This window comes from Palaemon carinicauda, chromosome 22, assembly GCF_036898095.1.
Source record: "Palaemon carinicauda isolate YSFRI2023 chromosome 22, ASM3689809v2, whole genome shotgun sequence".
Lineage (NCBI taxonomy): Eukaryota > Metazoa > Arthropoda > Malacostraca > Decapoda > Palaemonidae > Palaemon > Palaemon carinicauda.
In genome coordinates this window covers 116,243,949-116,267,440 of record NC_090746.1, presented here as the reverse complement: position 1 = coordinate 116,267,440, position 23,492 = coordinate 116,243,949, and the positions used below count along the sequence as shown (strand labels likewise).

General features: G+C 39.3%; 1 protein-coding gene across 9 annotated transcripts in view; it reads right to left on the bottom strand.

The window, feature by feature from the left end:
- Nucleotides 1-23,492, bottom strand: part of LOC137616710 (uncharacterized) — a 198,471-nt gene that overhangs the window by 17,461 nt on the left and 157,518 nt on the right. For all 9 annotated transcript variants that reach the window (XM_068346711.1, XM_068346706.1, XM_068346705.1 and 6 more), the window contains 4 exons: nucleotides 22,710-22,807; nucleotides 22,423-22,570; nucleotides 8,554-9,217; nucleotides 2,881-2,993 (listed from right to left, as the gene is read on the bottom strand). In XM_068346711.1, coding sequence (XP_068202812.1) covers nucleotides 2,881-2,993; nucleotides 8,554-9,217; nucleotides 22,423-22,570; nucleotides 22,710-22,807 — 1,023 coding nt within the window. The remainder of the gene's footprint in view (nucleotides 1-2,880; nucleotides 2,994-8,553; nucleotides 9,218-22,422; nucleotides 22,571-22,709; nucleotides 22,808-23,492) is intronic.

The following is a 23,492-nucleotide window of genomic DNA, read 5'->3' as shown; positions in this document are numbered from 1 at the left end:
TTTTCTGCACATTTCTCCAAGTTATGTTTATCATACTTCTTTGCTTGTTTATATATCCACAATTCTTATGTTATGGGTATAATGAAAGATGCATAAAGTGTCGGAGACGATAAATAAATATGATCAAAGCATAAAATTTGCCCATAAAATATGCAGATAAGAATATATTATGCTAGCACTGTCTTACTCATGCGTGGGTATTTGGTACATGTGTAAATATTTATGGATTTGAGGGAAGGGGCTACCATTGCTTAGTAAATAACCATGAAATAGGATGATTATGTCCTTATGATCCCTCTTGCCAAGGGCTTTTACCACTGAAAGCCTGTACTTATCCATATCAAAGTACCTGTATGTTCAACCAATCCCTACCACCGAAAAACCTTGAAGCCCATATTCCGTTGTCTGCTCGTTTATACATTTACAATTTTCATGTTGAAAGATATGTTTAAAGCATAAAATTGACCCAAAAAGTACGCAGATGAGAATTAATTACTAGCAACGTCTTACTCATGAGTGCATTTGGTATATAATAAAAATTCTGAAATACAATGATCATGTTCTTATGATCCCCAGCGGTGAGAAAAATTGCCGTTAAAAGCCCACACTTAAACATACAGTGGATTCCTCTCTCTGGTTACGGCCAATTTGTCCTTTGCCTACACATACACTGAATAGTCTAGCATGTTCTTTCCCCATTCTCCTTTGTCCTCATACACCAGACAACATTGAGATTAACAAAAATTCTTCTTCACTAAAGGGGTTAACTACTACCCTGTAGTTGTTCAGTGATTACTTTCCTCTTGGTAAGGGTAGAAGACTTTTAGATAAGCAAAGCAACTCTTCTAGGAGAAGGATACTCCAAAATCAAACCATTGTTCCTAGTCATGGGTAATGCTATAGCCTTTGTACCATGGTCTTCCACTGCCTTGGGGTAGAGCTCTCTTGCTAGAGGGTACACTCAGGCACATTATTCCATCTTATTTCTCTTATTCTTGTTGTTTTGACGTTTTACAGTTTATAAATGAAAAATTTAGTTTAATGTTATTGTTCTTAAACTTTTCTTGTAATTTATTTCTGTATTTTCTTTCCTCACTGGACTATTTTCCCTGCTTGAGCCACTAGTCTTATTACATTCTGCTTTTCCAACTAGGGTTGCAGCTTAACTAGTAATAATAATAATGCCAATAACATTCAACCAACCTCTACAAAAAAAACTTTGTAGCCTGATTTCTCAAAAGAAAAAAAAAATGGATAAAAATTACTACTACTTTTTTAAACATTGATTAATTTTTGTCATTAAGACATGAAAAGATAAAATTTCATAGCGTACAATCTGTACATTCAATTTTTGAGAATAAAATTCTAAAACTTCATATGAAAAATAGTCACCATTGAAAGTGACTTCTATACATTGATAAAATAATACTTACTTTTATGATAGAATTCTATTTCAGATGGCTTTTAAATGAAATAAATCAACCACGAAACAAAAAAGTAGGAGGAGTTTGAAGTAACATATAAATAACAATTTTAATGGGCCTAAGTCGAACCCATTAAATGCAAATTGTATTCAACATGGTAACTTCTTACTTTTCTCAGGGGTTTCTAATTCCATCAGCATCTTACTACCTCTTGAAGATACATTAAGTATATCATAACAAAATATCGAAATCCTTATTTTTCAGATATGAACACAATTATTCATTAGAAAAATTATAAACAATGAAGCATGAGGGCTTCCTCAAACTGGTTCCCTACTCTCTTGGGGACCACAGAACAATTTTATGACTTTTCTTTTCCTTAAATTTATGAAAACCTGAGACTATAATCATTTTAAGCTATAACAACAGTGCTGTGTTATCACCAATCATTATTTCTGCTTTGAACATTTTATGACAAAATCAAAGCATCTCATCAAATAAAAAATGCATTTTGAGTTTACATGCATGAATATACAATAAATATTACAAAACAAGTTTACTATCCCAGTTCCTTGTGGTTTTTATTGATTAGTAAATCATGATGCATAGTGAATAATATACTTTTTTAAAATTTTTTGACATTCACACATGATTTAATGACATTACCTGAAATAAATAGCATGACAGGAAAAGTTAAGCAACTTATGACATATCAACCTTGTTTTGACCATTCTTATGTACCCAATCCAACAAAAGATGAAAACTGACTTATCTCAAAGAAATGTAAAGATTATCATAACTCATTAAACTTATGAATATTCAGAGATAAAACTACATTATTCTATAGCACAACTTTTAACCCTTTTACCCCCAAAGGACGTACTGGTACGTTTCACAAAACTCATCCCTTTACCCCCATGGACGTACCGGTACGTCCTTGCAAAAAAATGCTATAAAATTTTTTTTTTTCATATTTTTGATAATTTTTTTGAGAAAATTCAGGCATTTTCCAAGAGAATGAGACCAACCTGACCTCTCTATGACGAAAATTAAGGCTGTTAGAGCAATTTAAACAAAATATACTGCAAAATGTGCTGGGGAAAAAATAACCCCCTGGGGGTTAAGGGTTGGAAATTTCCAAAGAGCCTGGGGGTAAAAGGGTTAACATTTTTTGACATTCATGCATGATTTAATGACATTACCTGAAATAAATAGCATTACAGGAAAAGTTAAGCAACTTATGACATATTAACCTTGTTTTGACCATTTTTATGTACCTAATCCAACAAATGATGAAAACTGACCTATCTCAAAGAAATTCAAAGATTATCATAACTCATTAAAACTTATGAATATTCAGAAATAAAACTACATTATTCTATAGCACAACTTTTGAAATAGAGGAAATCTTTTTAGCTTAATATTAAGGGGACATTAATAAATAATATGGACTAACCGGTAGTCTGATCGGATGTTCTGGACTCTCATCAGTCATGCCACTCGAAGCATCTGCTTGAATACCTTCAGCCTGAGAATCCTCCCAATCTCCCTCAGCAGCATCTCCTGCATCTACATTTCAAAGTATGAGTTTGTTAATCTCAATTACTATAAAATTCTATATATTAAACCTATATGAAAATAATGAATATCTATAACCTTAAAGTTTTTCATACACTCCATTCATCATGTATGTCTCCATGGTATGAATGAACACCAAGTTCAACAGTATTTTACAAACAGTATGTTAACCCTTTTACCCCAAAAGGACGTACTGGTACGTTTCACAAAAGCCATCCCTTTACCCCCATGGACGTACCGGTACGTCCTTGCAAAAAAATGCGATAAAAATTTATTTTTTCATAATTTTAATAATTTTTTGAGAAAATTCAGGCATTTTCCAAGAGAATGAGACCAACCTAACCTCCCTATGACAAAAATTAAGGCTGTTAGAGCAATTTAAAAAATATATACTGCAAAATGTGCTGGGGAAAAAATAACCCCTTGGGGGTTAAGGGTTGGAAATTTCCAAAGAGCCTGGGGGTAAAAGGGTTAAGGTAGCATCAAAGGGGCATGCATCAACTGGTCTCTCAGGTAGGTATCAATTACCTTCTCTCTCATTCATGTAAACTACAAATGAGCTGCAAAATTTTCAGTTCTTGAAGGAGGGTACTCATTATATGATTAATGGGTTACTTTGAAAAAGACTTTTCTGTTATACAAACATACATACATATACCAAGGCACTTCCCCCCCAATTTTGGGGGGTAGCCAACATCAACAAATGAAACAAAACAAAAAAGGGGACCTCTACAGGGACTCAACCGAGTTCAGCTGGTACTGCTAGGGTACCACAGCCCACCCTCCCACATTATCCACCACAGATGAAGCTTCATAATGCTGAATCCCCTACTGCTGCTACCTCCCCAGCCATCATAGTTTGTTTTAATCAGTGCCATCACTCATATTTTATGTTTGAGTCACTATCTAGGAAGAGTACTGCGACAACCTGAGCATTAATTGAGTTGACTCGTGAACCATTGAGGGCAACCGAATACCATCAAACAATAACATACAACTTCATATTTGTAGAGATGAGAAAAACTCTCACTTCATAAGGGATGATTCCAGGGAACACTGGATTCCTATGATCATACTGATGCTGAAGGACCTGACTGAAAAGGTTCTTTTATCTGAGTACCCCCTGTAGTGGTTCCAAACAACCTAAGCACTACACATGAATTTGTTTCAGGCTATGATTAATGAACACCCCATGCCTGGACAAACCTGAAATATTCTGGATGTCTTGAAATTGCATATTAGTAAAAAAAAAAAAAATTACCAAAGAAGTAATTTTTCTCACATCATTAGGTTTTAGGGATGATGACAGGGGCCAGCTTTTTTAACTAGAGGTCATTAGAATACAGATGGCCCCTAAATGAGAGGAACTTGTTCTGGGTATTTTGAGATAGGCTACCTTCTGAGGACATGGCTCTCTGTAAATATAGTTAGAATAGTTAGAAGTCAGACACCGACTCAAACCTGAAATGTAAAGTGGATCTTGTCTCTGAAGAGGATTTTTCTTTCTGGCTAGAAAGAAGAGGCCCAAGTCAGGATTAGAAGATAACCCTGGATATGGTAATGAACTCTTCGCCCATACGAAAGGCTGCCAATTCACCACCTCCTGCTCCCGAGAATAAAGCTATTAAAAATATGGCTTTTGCAAAAGATCGTCAAGTTACATGGAGGAATTACTTTGATATTTTATACACCCATTCCTTGGGATACCTCAGTGACCCTACTGATCCAATGACCTTTTTATGACCTCACATAATGAGTGTACTGACCTTACTAGGGGTCCTGACCCCTGATTTTGGAACACCTGATGTAGATAGTCAACCTCCCAGGGTTGGTAAGGGGTCATACTAAGCTAATCTTCTCAACTATTCTATAGCTGAACCCCTGGTTTAAAAGGTAACTGGTGTGAGTGTTTGATAACCATAGGCTATATGGTTCGATGGTAACATTCCCCTTCCCTCATATACCCATATCAGATGAATATGGAAGGATGAGGACAAACCTTCCCATTAACCCCTTCCCTACGGGGACGCGAATCCGCTACTCAAGCTATATACGAGATTGTCACCATCGGATATACTTGCTCACTCTATAGTAACTTACATTTCCATGTTTATTTGCTCTACTGCTGATTGCAAAATAATTTTTTCCATTTTGAAGTGATTATAGAATAATTTTTCAGATATTTGTTTTACATAATTTTCTCTAGAATAAAGGTAAAGCACTAATTTTATGTGTGAAAAAACTTTATATTCATTTAAGTGACTGTTATTCTGTAATAATTCCACAATAAGCAACCATCAAGAGATAAAAGACTATACTCGTCAGTAATAATATTTGTTTGTCTGTCATTCCATCTTGCGTGTGACAGTCACTATGAACTGGATCATTCCTGTTTTGGGTATTACACGGGCTTGGAAATAGAGACTGAGCATGTAAGAACATGACAAATACTGTGTAGAATGGAAATAAAAGGAAATAATGACAGTACGCTAACTTTTACTCGTGAAAACAATGAACAATACTAATATGAAATATATATAATTTTGTAGAAACGGTAGTTGAGAAAAAAGGAATAAAACAAGAAAAAACAAATCTCGTCGTGTGTCAACAACTTACATTACTAGTAAGAAGATTTGTGTAGTTATAAGTGGGACGGAGTCAGAGGCGGAGAATTGAAGAACACGTATACCAACATAGAAGTACACTAAAATGGACCTTACATAACCCTGAATAACGACTAGAATTACAAGTATTTCGGTTGGTGGTGGGGTGAGATGTGAGGATCCCTATGCCTCTAAGCTGAGGGGTGTTAGGGGAGGTTTGAGTAAAGCCTCAGGTAGGTAATGTCACCATTGGCTAGTGTGTGGTGTGATTCTACTAAGGTAACATGAAAACATATTAAAATAGCTCTCACACAATCAGAAATAAAGGCTAAAATTCCACAGACTTTGTTGGTTGACTGAAGAAAGCAAGAGGGGGGCTAATATTAGGGGAGGAATTTTTTAGTGAAATTTCCTCACTGAACTCTTTTGCAGGATACTATATACAAGTAATTTTAACCTCCATATGGTTTATATTTGTAGCTTAGATTGTAATACAGTACTGTAATGATAATAATAATAATGATGACGTATCCGGACGTCACCGTCTGTATCACCAAGCACATTTTTTATGTATAACGATGTTATCGTAGCAAAGGGGGTTAAGAGTAGAGCTCTTTTAGCTCCTTCCCATCATTCCTGACCATAGTGGGAGAGAAGGAACAAACCCCTCTCCACAACTTGTTTTATTATATTCACATACATGTTCCCATATGTGAAAATATTAGGACATGTAAATTTATTGTTGAAAACAACTTTATTGTTGTTAAAACTTACTAGTTTATAAAACTTCAATACAGTATAGGTCAATAATACTATATAGCCCACATAACTGATGATTTCCCCTTAACCTAACCTCATCTAGGTTAGAAATTAACAACGGTTAATCATAACATTAAGTAGGTCAGGGAATCGTTTCATACTAGAAACCAGTTACTACTGGCAATTACTTACCGCTGTATCAAAAAATAACCATTTGTGATTTCAGTTATCAGGAGTCAGCGTTTGTCTAGATAAGCCTGTCTATATAATAGTTCCACATTAAGATTAGACTACAGTTTCCTTTTAGTTTCATAGTGCTAAGTGTATGTACAAGCATGTATGTATATATATACGTACATACTCGCATGGTAATCATGATAACCGATGTGAAAAACAAAATACGCCCGTATTTTAATCATCAATTGTTAGATTGACTAAAGAGTTAATAAAATAAGCAATCTAGTTGATTATCTAATTATAAACATATCAAATTTTAACATTGGAAAGGTTAAATAGCTATATCCCATCCATGTTTCAAGAAGCCGGAATAAAGGCTAAGAACGCCATATGATTCAGAAATCAAAGCATTAGCTTACTTAATCGTTGGTAGATTAGACAAAAATCACAAATTTTTAGTAATTTGTATTTTTCCTAACATACTTACCGAGAACAGACACAGGAACGTAGCGGAAAATGATAAGAGAAAACTAATAAACACAAGGGAAAACACGAGGGAATTAAGTATAAGCGCGAAAGCACAACAGACCATAAGGAAACACACGTGGAACACAAGAGTCGGGGACACAAAGGGTCGCACTGAGATACGGAGAGCGCTGAGATGATATCACGACGCGACCAGAGAACTTACTGAAGGTCGGGACCCAAGCTAACATGAGGCCTGCCTCGAGATTGCCCTCAGGGCACGTATCCTTCCGCCTAGGCCTACCATCACAGAAAACGGAAGTAGGGTAAACTACACAAAACTCTGGTCGGTTGAGAGGAGGTTCCAGGTAACTCCTAAGAAAGTAGTTCAAGGTAAGTCCCTGTGTTGGAACAACCCCGATTTACATTAATGCTATTCAAAATAAAAATAGTGAACCAAAACGTAATTACTGTTACTTATCTAAATAAACATTCCCAAATCCCTCAGTTCACAGAGATGTTGACTTTACAATGACGAAATTATACAATAGATGGCGGCTCGGAGCAATTTGATGCGCAGGTAGACTGATCCCCCGCCATAGCGTTGGCTATACGATGATGACATAGTAATGCCATCACCCATAGCAGATGGTTTTCAGCCCTGGAGGGCTGTGTTCAATTTCAAGAGTGCCTAAACTTGAAGGTCTCTCTGATACACACTGATTCCGTGCTTTGCCCGTTGATACAGTGGCCCTAAAGCAGGGAAAAACAATATTTCTTTGGTATTTATGTTGTACTGGACTCTCTGTTCTAGCTTTTCCCAAAATTGTCTTTGGAGACCATACAGTACATTAACACTATAACAAAAAAAAAATGGAGGGATGTGAAGGAAACCATCTCTCTTCACAGCAGTAAGCTAATGAAAGAGAAAAGGTGGTAGTACAATTCAATTTATAATAAGCCACCTCAGAGTCCTATCTAGTTAACAACATTTTACTTAGTTGGCTAGACAAAACACATTGATAACAGATTAGAATGATGCAACTACCACATAAGGACTAAATTCTCAGAATGATTTCATAGCTAATTGCCAACAGCTAACTGTACCTTAAACAGTCAGCATTACAATAAGAACACATTAGTGACTCGAGTGTTAACTACTGTTGAAATTATCATCGCTTCCCGATCAGAATGAAGACAGGAAAAGGTGAAACAGATGATTAAATGAGGAAAGAGATAATTAATACAAGCAAGAATCAGCAAACATACTTCAAAATAAATAAAATTATGCGCTATAAGTAGCACTATAGGTTCACATAAAGCGATTAAGGTTACTTGGGGTTCAGGGACTCTGTGTTGTGGGATTACCTGAGCTCTGTTTCCTAAACTAAAGATTTTTTAACCCAGGGAACTGAGGGACCATAAATGTAGGCATATATATGAATGTATGACTGATGGAGCTATGAAGAAACAAATTATTATAACATTCTAACATGGTGGTCAAAAGACACGCCTCAACAAAACTAATCTATAGATGTTATACAAACCTTGACTTTGATCAGCTTCTGCTAAATCATACACTGGCAGTAGTGGTTCATCATCCATAACCGCCTCTTCGTGCTCTGGTTCAGCCCATTCTTGTACAGCTCCACAACCAGGCTGACTGGCACTGGTAGCCGAGCGAGATTCTGGTCTTGATAACGAGGCAGGACTTTCTGTCGCTTGCCCAACGAGACAGCTGGCAGCCCAAGCTTCTGGCTGAGATGTAGGAAGATTACTAACATCCCCATCATGACTGGTCTCACTTACACCAGACGGGCCACTAGATAATGGCAGAGGAACTGTGAACGGTGCTTGCCACTGTCCACTTGCAGATGAGGATGACTGAAACATTGAGTTTGTTATGTGAGGAGGAGGATGGGGTGATGAGGAATGGTTAGAAGAGTGTACAGATGGATTACAGGTACTATGAGAAGGAAGACTGGAAGTAAGGGAGACACCTGAAGCCCCTGAAATCATGCTGACAGAATGTGAGGTATGATAATTTGGACGCTGTACATTATCTGAAGAGCTGCTACTTTGGCCAGAATGTTGATGGGGCATAACAGAAAACAATGAAGATTCTGTCTGGGTGGCAGTGGTGTTCTCTTGAGCATGACGGGAATGGACAGCAGGTGCTGAAGTAGCTACCTCACAGTTTGTTTCACTCATCTGAAAGTTCAAATATTTTTATTCCTATCGTTAAAAACAGAAGAATACAGGTGCTGTCATATTTGTATATTGAAGCAAGTCATTTCAGTAAATCAAACATACACACTGCACATAAAAAAATGCATCCAAAATAAAAGAAAAAATCAAAATAGTCAATATACCTGAAAACAAAAACACTATGCAGATAACAGCACAAAGCAAAAAAATAATTTCATCAATTAAAACAATAGTTACCAAAAATGCGGTACAGTATTTATTTCGTACCTGTAAAAGATAAAATTTGTTCACTTAAAAAATTCCTTTAGCATAATGATTTAAATTTGAAAAACAATTACTGTACTGTATAAAGTTAAATAACTGGCCAGTTATCAAACATGAAAATACAGACGTTCCAGAAAATTCAATCATACCTAACAATATTCAAAATCTTGACCAACCAAATGCTGTAATGTATTCTATCCAAAGAAATATGTTCTTAATATATGAAACATTTATATCTACCCCCCAAAAATTATCAGGCACTTAATTTATTAACATTTAAGAAAGCAGTGGTATTGCAGTAATACGATCATAAGAAAATAACTCCCTCAATTATGTGGTTAATACATATTTAACTTCAAAATATTCAACTTTGTTCCCTACAAGAACCATAATTATCTATTCCTAAGGCAATAAGATTATCACATAATCACCTGGATTTAGTGTACATTTGACCTATTGTATCTTTAGGACTATCAGTCAGTCTAGACCGAGTCTAACAAATAAGGACACTTTTAAATAAAATTATCTTTCCATGCTCATATTGTTCTCAATGTACTGTATAAAAAATGGATTTGTTTAACAGCAAACTCACTACTTATAATTATCCCACGTAATGGTCACAAAATAAAAAATTTAAAATTTTGTATTTTTCCTAATTATATAAAGCTGGTTCTTTCAGAAAATCTGGCTATGGCTGTTAAAACTTGTAATGTTGTGGTGGAGGGTGGCGGGTAAATCACCCAACCCCATCCTACAGGCCACTGAGCTCCCCTTTTGACTTAAACTTAGGAGTTGTTGGGTCGTTGAGATGGGAAGTGTAACTTAAATTACTCATTTTGTATAGTTAGGAAAAAAATGTTATTTTTATAATAAAATAAATTTTTGAATATACTTACCCGGTGATTATAATAGCTGCAACTCTGTTGCTTGACAGAAAACTCTAAGGTAAAATTCGCCAGCGATCGCTACACAGGTTGCGGGTGTGCCCAACAGCGCCATCTGTCGTCCAGATACCCAGTACTCAAAGTAAACAAAGAACTCAATTTTCTCCTCGTCCCACTGCGTCTCTATTGGGGAGGAAGGGAGGGTCCTTTAATTTATAATCACCGGGTAAGTATATTCAAAAATTTATTTTATTATAAAAATAACATTCTTCAATATTTAACTTAGCCGGTGATTATAATAGCTGATTCACACCCAGGGGGGTGGGTAGAGACCAGCAAAATATGTTTACATTATTATGAGCTAAGAATTTTTATTTCATTTTAGAAGTTATCAAAATAACAAAAACAAAATAAATAGGTACCTGGTAAGGAAGTCGACTTGAACAATTACTCTGCCTTTTTAAGTACGTCTTCCTTACGGAGCCTCGCGATCCTCTTAGGATGCTGATCGACCCCTAGGATCTGAAGTATCAAGGGTTGCAACCCATACAACAGGACCTCATCAAAACCCCTAATCTAGGCGCTTCTCAAGAAATGACTTTGACCACCCGCCAAATCAACCAGGATGCGAAAGGCTTCTTAGCCTTCCGGACAACCCAAAAACAACAATAAAAACATTTCAAGAGAAAGATTAAAAAGGTTATGGAATTAGGGAATTGTAGTGGTTGAGCCCTCACCCACTACTGCACTCGCTGCTACGAATGGTCCCAGTGTGTAGCAGTTCTTGTAAAGAGACTGGACATCTTTCAAGTAAAATGACGCGAACACTGACTTGCTTCTCCAATAGGTTGCGTCCATTATACTTTGCAGAGATATATTTTGCTTAAAGGCCACGGAAGTTGTTACAGCTCTAACTTCGTGCGTCTTCACCTTAAGCAAAGTTCGGTCTTCCTCACTCAGATGTGAATGAGCTTCTCGTATTAACAATCTGATAAAGTCTGACCAAGCATTCTTTGACAAAGGCAAGGATGGTTTCTTAACTGAACACCATAAAGCTTCAGATTGGCCTTGTAAAGGTTTAGTACGCTTTAAATAGAACTTAAGAGCTCTAACAGGGCATAAGACTCTTTCTAGTTCATTGCCTACGATCTCCGATAAGCTGGGGATATCGAAAGATTTAGGCCAAGGCCGAGAAGGCAGCTCATTTTTGGCAAGAAAACCAAGTTGTAGCGAACAAGTGGTTTTTTCTGGCGAAAATCCTATGTTCTTGCTGAAGGCATGAATCTCACTGACTCTTTTAGCCGAGGCTAAGCATACCAGGAAAAGAGTCTTAAGAGTGAGATCTTTCAGGGAGGCTGATTGTAACGGCTCCAACCTGTCTGATATGAAGAATCTTAGTACCACGTCTAAATTCCATCCAGGGGTAGCCAAACGACGCTCCTTGGTGGTCTCAAAAGACTTAAGGAGGTCTTGCAGATCTTTATGTTTGGAAAGATCTAAGCCTCTATGCCAGAAGAACGATGCCAACATGCTTCTGTAGCCCTTGATAGTGGGAGCTGAAAGGGATCGTCCTTTTCTCAGGTATAAGAGAAAAACAGCTATTTGAGCTACAGAGGTACTGGTCGAGGATACAGAAACTGACTTGCACCAGTCTCGGAAGACTTCCCACTTCGATTGGTAGACTCTAATGGAAGAAGCTCTCCTTGCTCTAGCAATCGCACTGGCTGCTTCCTTCGAAAAGCCTCTAGCTCTCGAGAGTCTTTCGATAGTCTGAAGGCAGTCAGACGAAGAGCGTGGAGGCTTTGGAGTACCTTCTTTACGTGTGGCTGACGTAGAAGGTCTACCCTTAGAGGAAGACTACTGGGAACGTCTTCTAACCATCGAAGTATCTCGGTGAACCATTCTCTCGCGGGCCAGAGGGAAGCAACTAACGTCAACCTTGTCCCTTCGTGAGAGGCGAACTTCTGCAGTACCTTGTTGACAATCTTGAACGGTGGGAATGCGTAGAGATCCAGATGTGACCAATCTAGGAGGAAATCATCTATATGTATTGCTGCTGGGTCCGGGACTGGAGAGCAATAGATTGGAAGCCTCTTGGTCAGCGAGGTTGCAAAGAGATCTATGGATGGTTTTACCCCAAGTGGCCCAAAGTCTCTTGCACACATCCTTGTGGAGGGTCCATTCGGTTGGAATTACTTGCCCTTTCCGACTGAGACAATCTGCTATGACGTTCAAGTCGCCTTGGATGAACCTCGTTACTAGGGAGATGTCTTGACCTTTTGACCAGATGAGCAGGTCCCTTGTGATCTCGTACAACGTCAGTGAGTGGGTACCTCCTTGTTTGGAGATGTACGCCAAGGCCGTGGTGATGTCCGAGTTAACTTCCACCACTTTGCCTCGAAGGAGAGACTTGAAGCTTTTCCAGGCCAGATGTACTGCCAACAGCTCCTTGCAGTTGATATGCATGCTCCTCTGACTCGAGTTCCACAGTCCTGAGCATTCCCGACCGTCTAGTGTCGCGCCCCAGCCCACGTCCGATGCGTCCGAGAAGAGAACGTGGTTGGGAGTCTGAACAGCCAGGGGAAGACCCTCTCTTAGGTTGATATTGTCCTTCCACCAAGTCAGACAAGACTTTATCTTTTCGGAAACCGGGATCGAGACCGCTTCTAGCGTCTTGTCCTTTTTCCAGTGAAAAGCTAGATGGTATTGAAGAGGACGGAGGTGTAGTCTTCCTAGTGACACAAATTGTTCCACGGATGACAGCGTCCCTACCAGACTCATCCACAGCCTGACTGAGCAGCGTTCCTTCTTCAGCATCTTCTGGATGGATAGCAGGGCTTGATCTATTCTGGGGGCTGATCGTCTTGTTGTTCAGCAACGTCCTCATCAGAGGGTTCCTCATCCGAAAACTGATGAGGAAACGGCAACGGAGTGGGCAACGTCTGGCTCGCTGAGTTCGGTCGCACTGGTGGATGCGTGACGGAGCCGGACGCAATATCATGGAACTGCTGCACAGTCTGTGAACTGTCAACAACCATGGGTGCGCGAGGAAGCACAGCGTCAACCCGAGACTGTCTAGACCGTCTGGGTTGTGCAGTCAACACCCTACCGGGATGCTGAGGTTGACGCACTGCGTCAAAACAAGTCACCTCTGCTGGTTGTTGAACGTCCTGAACGTCAACAACCACCTCCGAGCGTCGCTTAACGTCAACGTGCGGCTGGCAACCCACACTGGGTCGCATCGGTGGAGGAACCACCTCAACTGGCAGACGCGAGTAGGTTACCTCAGCGTCAACAGGGCGCACAACCGACCGGTTGGAAGGTTGTTGGCCAGAAGGTTCGGTAGCAACCTTCTCCGCATTAAAGTCCTCTATCAAGGACGCAAGCTTGGACTGCATGTCTTGCAGCAAAGCCCATTTAGGGTCTACGGGAGCAGGTGTGGCAACAGACGGGGTTAGCGACTGAGGCGGTACCGTTTACCATCCCTGAAAGCCTTGTTATGCGTGACATAATTATACAGCAAAACTTCAAAGGCTCGAAAACAGCTGTGAAGTTGACCTGTAAACAACTTGGAGCGTCTCCTGGCCAGGCGCCAGGGAGAGTCTACCAGAATTGAGAAGTCTATCTGGGCAGAGGCATGAACTCCCAAGCCGAGAACTTCTCTCGTGTCATATCAGACTCTCGCTCTATAAACCAGTTTAAAAGAAGGGAAAGCAAAGGCTGTATCCCCCAAACTCCTCCTGGTGATAAACCAGTCGCCTAGCAAACGTAAAGCTCTCTAGGAGAGCGAGAGAGCACTAGCTTAAAAACAACGGCTTCGAAGTAGCTAGGCCTAGTGTAAGCTCTGACGTTTAGGCGAACGAGGAGCAGCAGTTACAAAAAGATCCCGACAAAGATCCTTAAAAAAATCATCATGATTTAATTAAAGTCCATAGGAGGCTAAGCAGCTTTAGGCTTCTCTCCATCTGACAGAGTCCTCAAGGGAATATCAGTAGGAGGGGGAACAGCAACTTCCTCATCTACAGGAACCTTGTCCGATAAAAGCTGAGTCTCAAGCAAGGGAGAGACCTACCGTGGTGGCAATGCTTTACAAGCAGAGTCCACACTCACTGGTGCATTAGTAGCGGACCAGAACGCAACGTCATGTAACTGCTTGACAGTCTGTGAACTGTCAACAACTGAACTGTCAACCACAACAGGTGCGTGAGGACGCACAGCGTCCACTCGAGACTGCTTTGACTGCCTAGACTGAGCAGTCAAAACAACTCTAGAATGCGGAGGTTGACGCACAGCGTCAAAACAAGTCAACTCCGATTGTTAGTGAACGTCTTGAACGTCAACAGGAGCCTCAGCAAGTGGCCTAACGTCCAAATGCGGCTGAAAAACCACACGAGACCGCATCGAGTGTGGTTCTAAACAACCTGACTGACGTGACTAAGCTACGCCAACGTCAACAGTAAGCACAAAGGAACGTTAGGTTGGCTGAAAGCCAGGATATCGATGAGATAAACGGCTAGACTCAACGGACTAATCGGCAGAATAGTCTTCCATAAGGGAGGCAAGCATATACTGCATGTCTTGCCATACAACCCATTAAGGATCAACGGAAATGGTTGTGGTAAGAGACGAGGGTAACGTCTGTGACCGCAACACTTTGCCTACAAAAAAAAGACTCTCGGAGTCTGTGTTACGCTTTTGTTAGGCGGCGAGCAGTTATCCGATGACTGCATAGGGTCAGAGCTGTCCTAATGGTTGTAACCAGGATGCTGGACCTGTCCTGAAAGGACTGACTTTCGCTTAAGGGCTTCGAAACCTTGTGACAGGTTTCTTATGCGAAAAGCCTTCGGATGACGAGGAGAAACAACGTCTCTCTCGTCTTATGGTAGGGGAGATCTTGGTAAGATACACCCGATACCATAGAGGGAAAACGTCTGTTCGTTGGTCAAGGCCTCTCGAACCCATAAGTCGTTTGACATTACTTCTCCCCTGGGCTTGGGAGCATGTAAGAGGTCCCGGACTAGGTGAACGACAGGCACGAACAGACGAACCCTCGGACGCAACACTGTAACACTTGCGCATATCACTTTATCACTTCGATTTTGTGTTTTTCACTTATTTCACTGAAATTTTTACTGATTTCTACCTGAAACACACAATTCTACCCTTCATTAAAAGGTAGTAATTGCGAAATCAGTCGTATAATGCAAGCTCATTAATACCAGCAAAAAACAGAAAACATATTTAAAGATAAAAAAAAATCAGTGGCTGGGAAAGAGACTAAACACTAGTTCATATAACTACGTTTTCAATCTCTCACCGCACATAGCCTGGGGACGAGAATAAAAAACTAAAACGTTTTATCCTTCCTCCCCGTACAGCGACTAGGGACGAGAGTAACACGAGAACAACGTTACCCGCTTGAACGGAACGTTTTCTCTCCTCTCTCTCCCTCCGTCTCTATCTCTCTCTCTCTTTCTCTCTTGATTTCGCACCTAAGAGAAGAGCCCAATTATATTTCGTCAAAAAAAACATGTTATTTGACTAAAGGAAAAAACTGAAAGGTTTTTCAAATAAAAAGTTCCTTTAAAATAGAATTTAAAACATTTAAGCTAAGAAAGAATGAACAAAACGTCAGAATCGATTTACTCTTACTGCAAAGTGAAACCGTGATACACTCTCTCTCTATCGTAACGATAGAGCGCATGTTGAACGTCCTGAACGTCAACAACTGCGTAGCATAAATAAACTAAACGTTAGTTCATCTTTGAAAACAGTACGAAGACTATCAAAGAAATTCTTTCATAAAATATTACATTTAAAAAGTTTTAAATCCTTAGCTCTTTAAAAGCTAATTACGATATAAAGGGCTCAACGTTGATTAACTTCGGTTTCCAAGTTAGGACCGCCTACTCTCAGGAAAGGTCTATATAAACAAAACATTAAAATTATTTTTATATGTTTATAATAAATGGAAAGTTAATCGAAGAGGCCTAATAAAGGCGGAGAGATATAAAATATATAGAGGAAAATCTATAACGTGATATAATTACTAAAAGCCTAAACACACTTCCGCTAAGGGAAGGGTCGGCCATTTAAAAGTGAAAGAAAGTCCATACTCTCTTTGTCACCATAATTAAATCTATCCAAAACGAGTTCAAGATTTAAGATGAAGATAAAACACCTGCATAGCGAAAGCTCAAAACTAGAATAGTGTACTTCACCAATTAGTTGTGAAAACAAATCCAGTTTAGCAACAGCGAATAAGCACGTCTTGTCGGGAGCACGACAGAGAGAAAATTGAGTTCTTTGTTTACTTTGAGTACTGGGTATCTGGACGACAGATGGCGCTGTTGGGCACACCCGCAACCTGTGTAGCGATCGCTGGCGAATTTTACCTTAGAGTTTCCTGTCGAGCAACAGAGTTGCAGCTATTATAATCACCGGCTAAGTTAAATATTGAAAAATACAAATTACTTATAAATTTATGATTTGTTTCAGCACAAATAAAAACCTTTGTCCTTTAATAAGTGACTTATCCTTAGGAAGGAGGAATTCCCTATAACCCAACTGACTGGTTTAGTTTCCTGAGAAATGACAGAGAACTTCAGTACGAAGGCACAAGAACAAACACAGGTAGCAGGAGGTGTAGGTAGTATGGTTTCTTCTTGCTATGGAACAACTTTCTGCACGCACCTCTTCTCTCTTCTTCCAAAAGAGAGAGAGCGAGTCTGTCAGAAAAGGGAGAACGAAGGGTGGCACCCTTCATTTTGACCAGCAGTGCATGTGCTAAACCCTGCACGAGACTTGTGAGCCTTCATTTCTACCCATTGTGGGACAACTCTCAGTACTTATACCCCCTTTCAAGACTGGGCACCAGTAACAGGCAAGTTCCCAGAAACCTCTGTAGAGTTATGTGAGTCAATGTTTCTTCCCCCCATGGGACAAGTGTTGGCACTCACTACAAGAAGGGAAGATTCTTAATACCGATCCGGGAGAGAAATGGTAAAAGTCACAAGTATGCGACTCCTATCGATAAGCCTTCCTGGACTTCTTCTATGATGTCTTCTACTTGTTTTTTCTAAAAATTGTAGCAGACTAGCTAATGAAGATGAGACAGAGGAGAAGGAGGAACTGGAATTTAGTCTCTTAGGGGATTGTGCAGGCTAAGACTACGCACTACTGAGAGAGACCTCAGGGGATTCATCCAAGAGACAGGACTACTAGATGAGACCTTAGTGCCTTCTGGGGAGGGGAAGACATAAAAGGGAAGGGTTGCCGTGGCCTGATTGGTAATGTCTCTGCCTGGTGTTTGCCGGTCGGGGGTTCGAGTCCCACTCAGACTCGTTAGTGCCATTAGTGTCTGCAACCTTACCATCATTGTGAGCCAAGGTTGGGGGGTTTGGGGGAGCCTATAGGTCTATCTGCTGAGTCATCAGCAGCCACTGCCTGGCCCTCGTTGGTCCTAGCTTGGGTGGAGAGGAGGCTTGGGCACTAATCATATAATATATGGTTAATCTCTAGGTCATTGTCCTGATTGCTAGGGTAATGTCACTGTCCCTTGCCTCTGCCATTCATGAGTGACCTTTAAACCTTTAAACAGTAGCACCCCTCACCCAACGCTTGGTGGCACTATAATCTCCTTCCTCCAACGGAGCACTGATGTCTAAGTAATGTCAACGTTCTTAGGATTCCGTTGTCATCTTTGTCACAATGCCAAACTAGTGAGGGAATAAACAGAAAACAGGAATTCTGTCCAGCAGGAACATGAATGTGGATATCGGTGAGTTGTGCTTAAAACTGTCACACACCTCAGGAAACAATATCCTTAATATCCCTCACATACAACGATCTGATAACACACTTATCTAAACAAAACAAGCAAAAGATTAAAATAGCCAGAGATGCCAAGAAGTACATCAATAGTATCCAGAGGCTGAAAAGCAAGTGGTAGCTCAGTGGCCTGTTGGGGGCGAGACCAACCTGAAGCTAACTACTACCACCTTTTTATATGGTTTAACAGTAATATCTAGCTTCACTGAAAGCGTGCTCCCATCAAAAGATGAAGGAATTATTCATGTAGGAACAAATAACCACAGACACTAAAGTTCCTCTAAAAAAAAAATTACAGCCAACCAGTAAGGCTATATAAGTGACCAAAGAGCCCAGGATGAGCTGTAACGTATAAATTATGATGACAGTACAGGTTGTTGAACTCGTAACATAGTCAGTTTTGTTTCTTACAGGCAAAAATTATAGAAACATTCAGTTCAAGGTATCCAGCTGATTTTAATGGACCTGGGCAGCAAGACAATGTTGATGGAGATGAAAGCAACAGAGCAATACGAAACCTGTTTCCATGATTTTTGGAGCTACATACTGTCAGTAACCAGCTTGACGTTGCCCCTGAAAGTTACACTCTTGCTTGAGGGTACACTCAAGCACACTGTTCTATTTTATATCTTATTTCTCTTCCTCTTGTTTTGTTAAAGTTTTTATAGTTTATAAAGTGATATTTATTTTAATGTTGTTGCTCTTAAAATATTTTATTTTTCCTTGTTCCCTTTCCTCACTGAGCTATATTCCCTATTGGAGCCCCTGGGCTTATAGCATCCTGCTTTACCAACTAGGGTTGTAGCTTAGCAAGTAATAATAATAATAATAATAATAATAATAAAGGAGTTGGGTTATTAGCAAAGCTGTTCCTGACACAGGAAAGTTCAATTGATAATAATCTCTGATATAAACATAACTTCTCAGCATGGGACTCCTTTTGTGCAAAACTGTCAATGGTAACAAGACCTTCAGCATAACTCACAACCTTAGATCCTGGCATGGGTCCTCCATTTGCTGTAGTAAGAATACTCTCTCAGCAACCATAACATAAGAGAGTAGTAAACAGACGGATATTAGGAAAAGGCCAAAAAGAAACGACTGCCCAAAATAAAATGGATATTCTCCTTTACAGAAGAGGTATTTGATAAGTCTAAAAGCTTCTTCAAAAAACTATGTCTGCCTCTCGGTCAGAGCGATATTAGGCAATGTATGTTAGAGATAGATCTGTGCTTGAACTATTAGGCAACAACAAATGCTTGTATTTGAGGGAGAAAAATGGAGGCCACTGCAATCATTTCCTATCAGTAATTAGGTAAGGATTAATGAATACATAAACAATACAGAGGACAAAATAAAAAGAAAAATTCCAGAACATAGCATGACTTATCTGAAAAATAATTTAGAAGATTAGTCTCTCAACATAGAAGATTGAAATTGAAGAATCCTGCTGAGGATATAATTCTAGGCATATGAAATGATAAAAGTGGGTCGCACAAATGCCAGCCACTACAGTATAAGGGTAGATAAAAAGAGAAGACCTGGCCTCAGAAGCTATGCAGTTAATGATAACGTTACATGCTAGAAGTCTGGTACGCAAGACTTCCCCAGAAATAAAACCTACAAAGCCCAAAGCAAAACAACTAATAAAATGCAATCAATGAAGTAAACAAAAAGGACAAGATTAAAATCAACCAAAACAAAATGAAATACATAAACATAAACAAAAATTGCTTGTTACTCTAGATGCATTCAAAATAATTAACTGATATTCAACATACCTATTTTGTTATGCAACTGAATTTTGCAAATCACCAACTGATCTGTTAGTCATCATGAATTCAATGATTGCTGTGGATCACCTAGCAAATCACTCAACAGGTTATTGATGCTAGAGAGAATTTTTGATAGTTTAAAAACTATTCAAAATATGAGGAAAACAGTTATATGAACTTGAGTCCTTTAAAATAGGGAATGCCTTCGGTTGAGGTGCAACAGTTGGCCGATGAAATTATCAAGGAGGTAGTTAACAACAGGTAGTGAGTACAAGAGAGTAGCCCCACCCACTCACCTATCAAAGATTCCTTTTTTTACCTTTAACTCTGGACTGAAAGGGATGGTTGAGGGGGGGAAGTTTAACTTTAAAGACCTCAAATTTGTATAGCTTGGAAAACACATTACTTTTATAATTTGTTATTCATTCCTATGCATATACAAACCTTTCATCCTTTAAAATAGGGAAACTCGCTTATTGCTGGGTAGTATATCCGACTAGAACTGAATTGATTGGTTCTTTCTCTTCCTTAGAAATGCCAGTGTTTATGGTCCTGTGTGGGAGTAAGGGAGATCACTCCATCAACCTCCTATAAGCCCATTATATGGATAATTATGCAAATAGGGCCTGGCCAGTACTTGGTTGGTGCCTGGTTTTTGGTCGATAAAGGAATCTTTCTTCCTTAATAAGGAGATCCAGTACGGAATTAAATACCTGGCACAGGTTGGTTGATTTATAGGTGTTCACCAACATCAATGTCATATTTAGCATGTAATGGAATGAATGCTTCATCCCCAAGTAAGGAGAATGAAAGAAGCAGTTTGAAGAGTCAGTCATTTTACCATTCCTCCATACTTACATTAAACATGTTACCATAGACAAGATGCATCCTGTCTTGTAAGGAAGCTTGACTTATTATGTAACTAAGAGCTGGCACCACTTGGCCAAAATCTTAATTGTTCCAGACGCGGTAAGCACAAAGGATCGGGGGACACGAGAGTCGCACAGGTAAGAGAGAGCACGGCGAGATGTTTATCGCGTCGCGACCAGAAACTTACTGGAGATTCGACCTGAGCTAGCACGCTGCCTGACCCCGGGGTCGCCTCGGGGCATGTACCACACTGCCAGAGGTTGACCCCGTAGAAAACGGGAAGAGGGAGATAAACTATACAAAAAGCTGGTCGGTTAGGTAGAGTTAACCAGTAACTCCCAAGAAGGTAGTTCTAGGTAAGTATGTTAGGAAAAATACAAATTACTTAAAAATTTGTGATCTTTTGATAGACTTGTGGGTATACTCTCTTAGAAGGACTCAAGGCTGTTGGTGTATCTAAACTAAACCACCTGTCCAACTGCAGATTCTTTGGAGTCTAAGTGGTAATACATCCAAACTAAACCACCTGTCCAACTGCAGATTCTTTGGAATCTAAGTGGTAATACAATCACACAATCTGAACTGAAGCATATGACTATCTAAACCAATGAGTGGCTTAGTAAGAACACATCAGTAAAATTATCATGAAGTAGTTACTTCATAATTGGTTTCAGCACCACAAAGAAGCAATTGTAGCATCTTGGTGACTTTCATATTGCCAAAAATTTACAACAGTATTTCTTAACCCTTTTACCCCCAAAGGACGTACTGGTACGTTTCACAAAAGCCATACCTTTACCCCCATGGACGTACCGGTACGTCCTTGCAAAAAATGCTATAAAAATTATTTTTTTTTATATTTTTGATAATTTTTTTTAAAAAATTCAGGCATTTTCCAAGAGAATGAGACCAACCTGACCTCTCTATGACAAAAATTAAGGCTGTTAGAGCAATTTAAAAAAAATATACTGCAAAATGTGCTGGGAAAAAAATAACCCCCTGGGGTTAAGGGTTGGAAATTTCCAAATAGCCTGGGGGTTAAAGGGTTAAGAAAAATTAAGTTTCACTTAACCAATATCCAAGTGGTTTTCCACTACAAAAAGAAAATCCACATGCAATAGCACAGTACAGTAATTACATCCTATTGGTCAGAATAACAACATGCATATCCTTAAATATGATACACAAGATAGTTTTGAAATATAATATACAAGAAAATATCCCAAATTTTCAAGTAATTTGTATTTTTTCTAACATACTTACCTAGAACTACCTTCTTAGGAGTTACTGGTTAACTCTACCTAACCGACCAGCTTTTTGTATAGTTTATCTCCCTCTTCCCGTTTTCTACGGGGTCAACCTCTGGCAGTGTGGTACATGGCCCGAGGCGACCCCGGGTTCAGGCAGCGTGCTAGCTCAGGTCGAATCGCCAGTAAGTCACAAGATAGTTTTGAAATATATTATACAATGAAATATAAAAATTCACAGCTGTAATAAAGGTAAGATTAATAAAAAAATAAATAAAAAAATATCAATGCTTTTACATATCATTAATGATTAAATATGAAATATGAATGTTTGTTACCTGAGCTTGTTTGTTTGGTGGCAATTTGGTGGGTGTCTGGGGTAATGTGGGGTGTGTATCTCGAAGTCTCTGAACTAAAACAGTGCAATATTGGGTCAGCAGCACTTGAGAAATAACAGAAGGTACTTCGTTGTTTACTTCCAATAACCTGTTAAAAAATGTAAAATCACTCTCATATACAATGCATAAATATATAAATATTAATTAAATGTATCTGATGAATTAAAAGATCTCAGTTACAGGAATAGGCTCTTCATGCTACCCAAATAAGACAATGCTATACCTACCGCTTTCCTACAAAGGTCTGAAGAGCAGTCTTCAGCTCTGTGTCAACAGAAAACAGGAAACTCTGGGGTAGATTCAGTGACTGCGCCTGTGTTTGTATCTGTAATATGCAAGATTTTTTAAGTACATACATACATATACCAAAGGCACTTCCCCCAATTTTGGGGGGTAGCCGACATCAACAAATGAAACAAAACAAAAAAGGGGACCTCTACTCTCTACGTTCCTTCAGCCTAACCAGGGACTCAACTGAGTTCAGCTGGTACTGCTATGGTGCCACAGCCCAACCTCCCACATTATCCACCACAGATGAAGCTTCATAATGCTGAATCCCCTACTGCTGCTACCTCCGCGGTCATCTAAGGCACCGGAGGAAGCAGCAGGGCCTACCGGAACTGCGTCACAATCTAAGTAATTTTAAATAAAGAATCTCTGAGGCAATAAAAAGCATGAAGAAAAGAATATTCAAAAGAGCCAAGAGAACATAATAAGAAATAGTTTAAAGTACACCCTAATCTGTTCACCCCTTTTGATTTCTTTTTGTTTGATGAAAAACGCCAAACCTCAGACAGAATTCTCCCCTCACTATGAGACCATACCAAAAGAGCAAGAATACTGCTATAATCATTGTATAGTTACTATAGATGTACTAGCTGGATATACATTTAATTGTCAATGCCTCAAGAACTGCAAGTCTGTAAAGTTAAGGGTAAACATTCCATGCAAAGTCTCATATCAGACTTAATCTTTGAAACTAGGTAACAATACTATTGAGGAAGTGAACT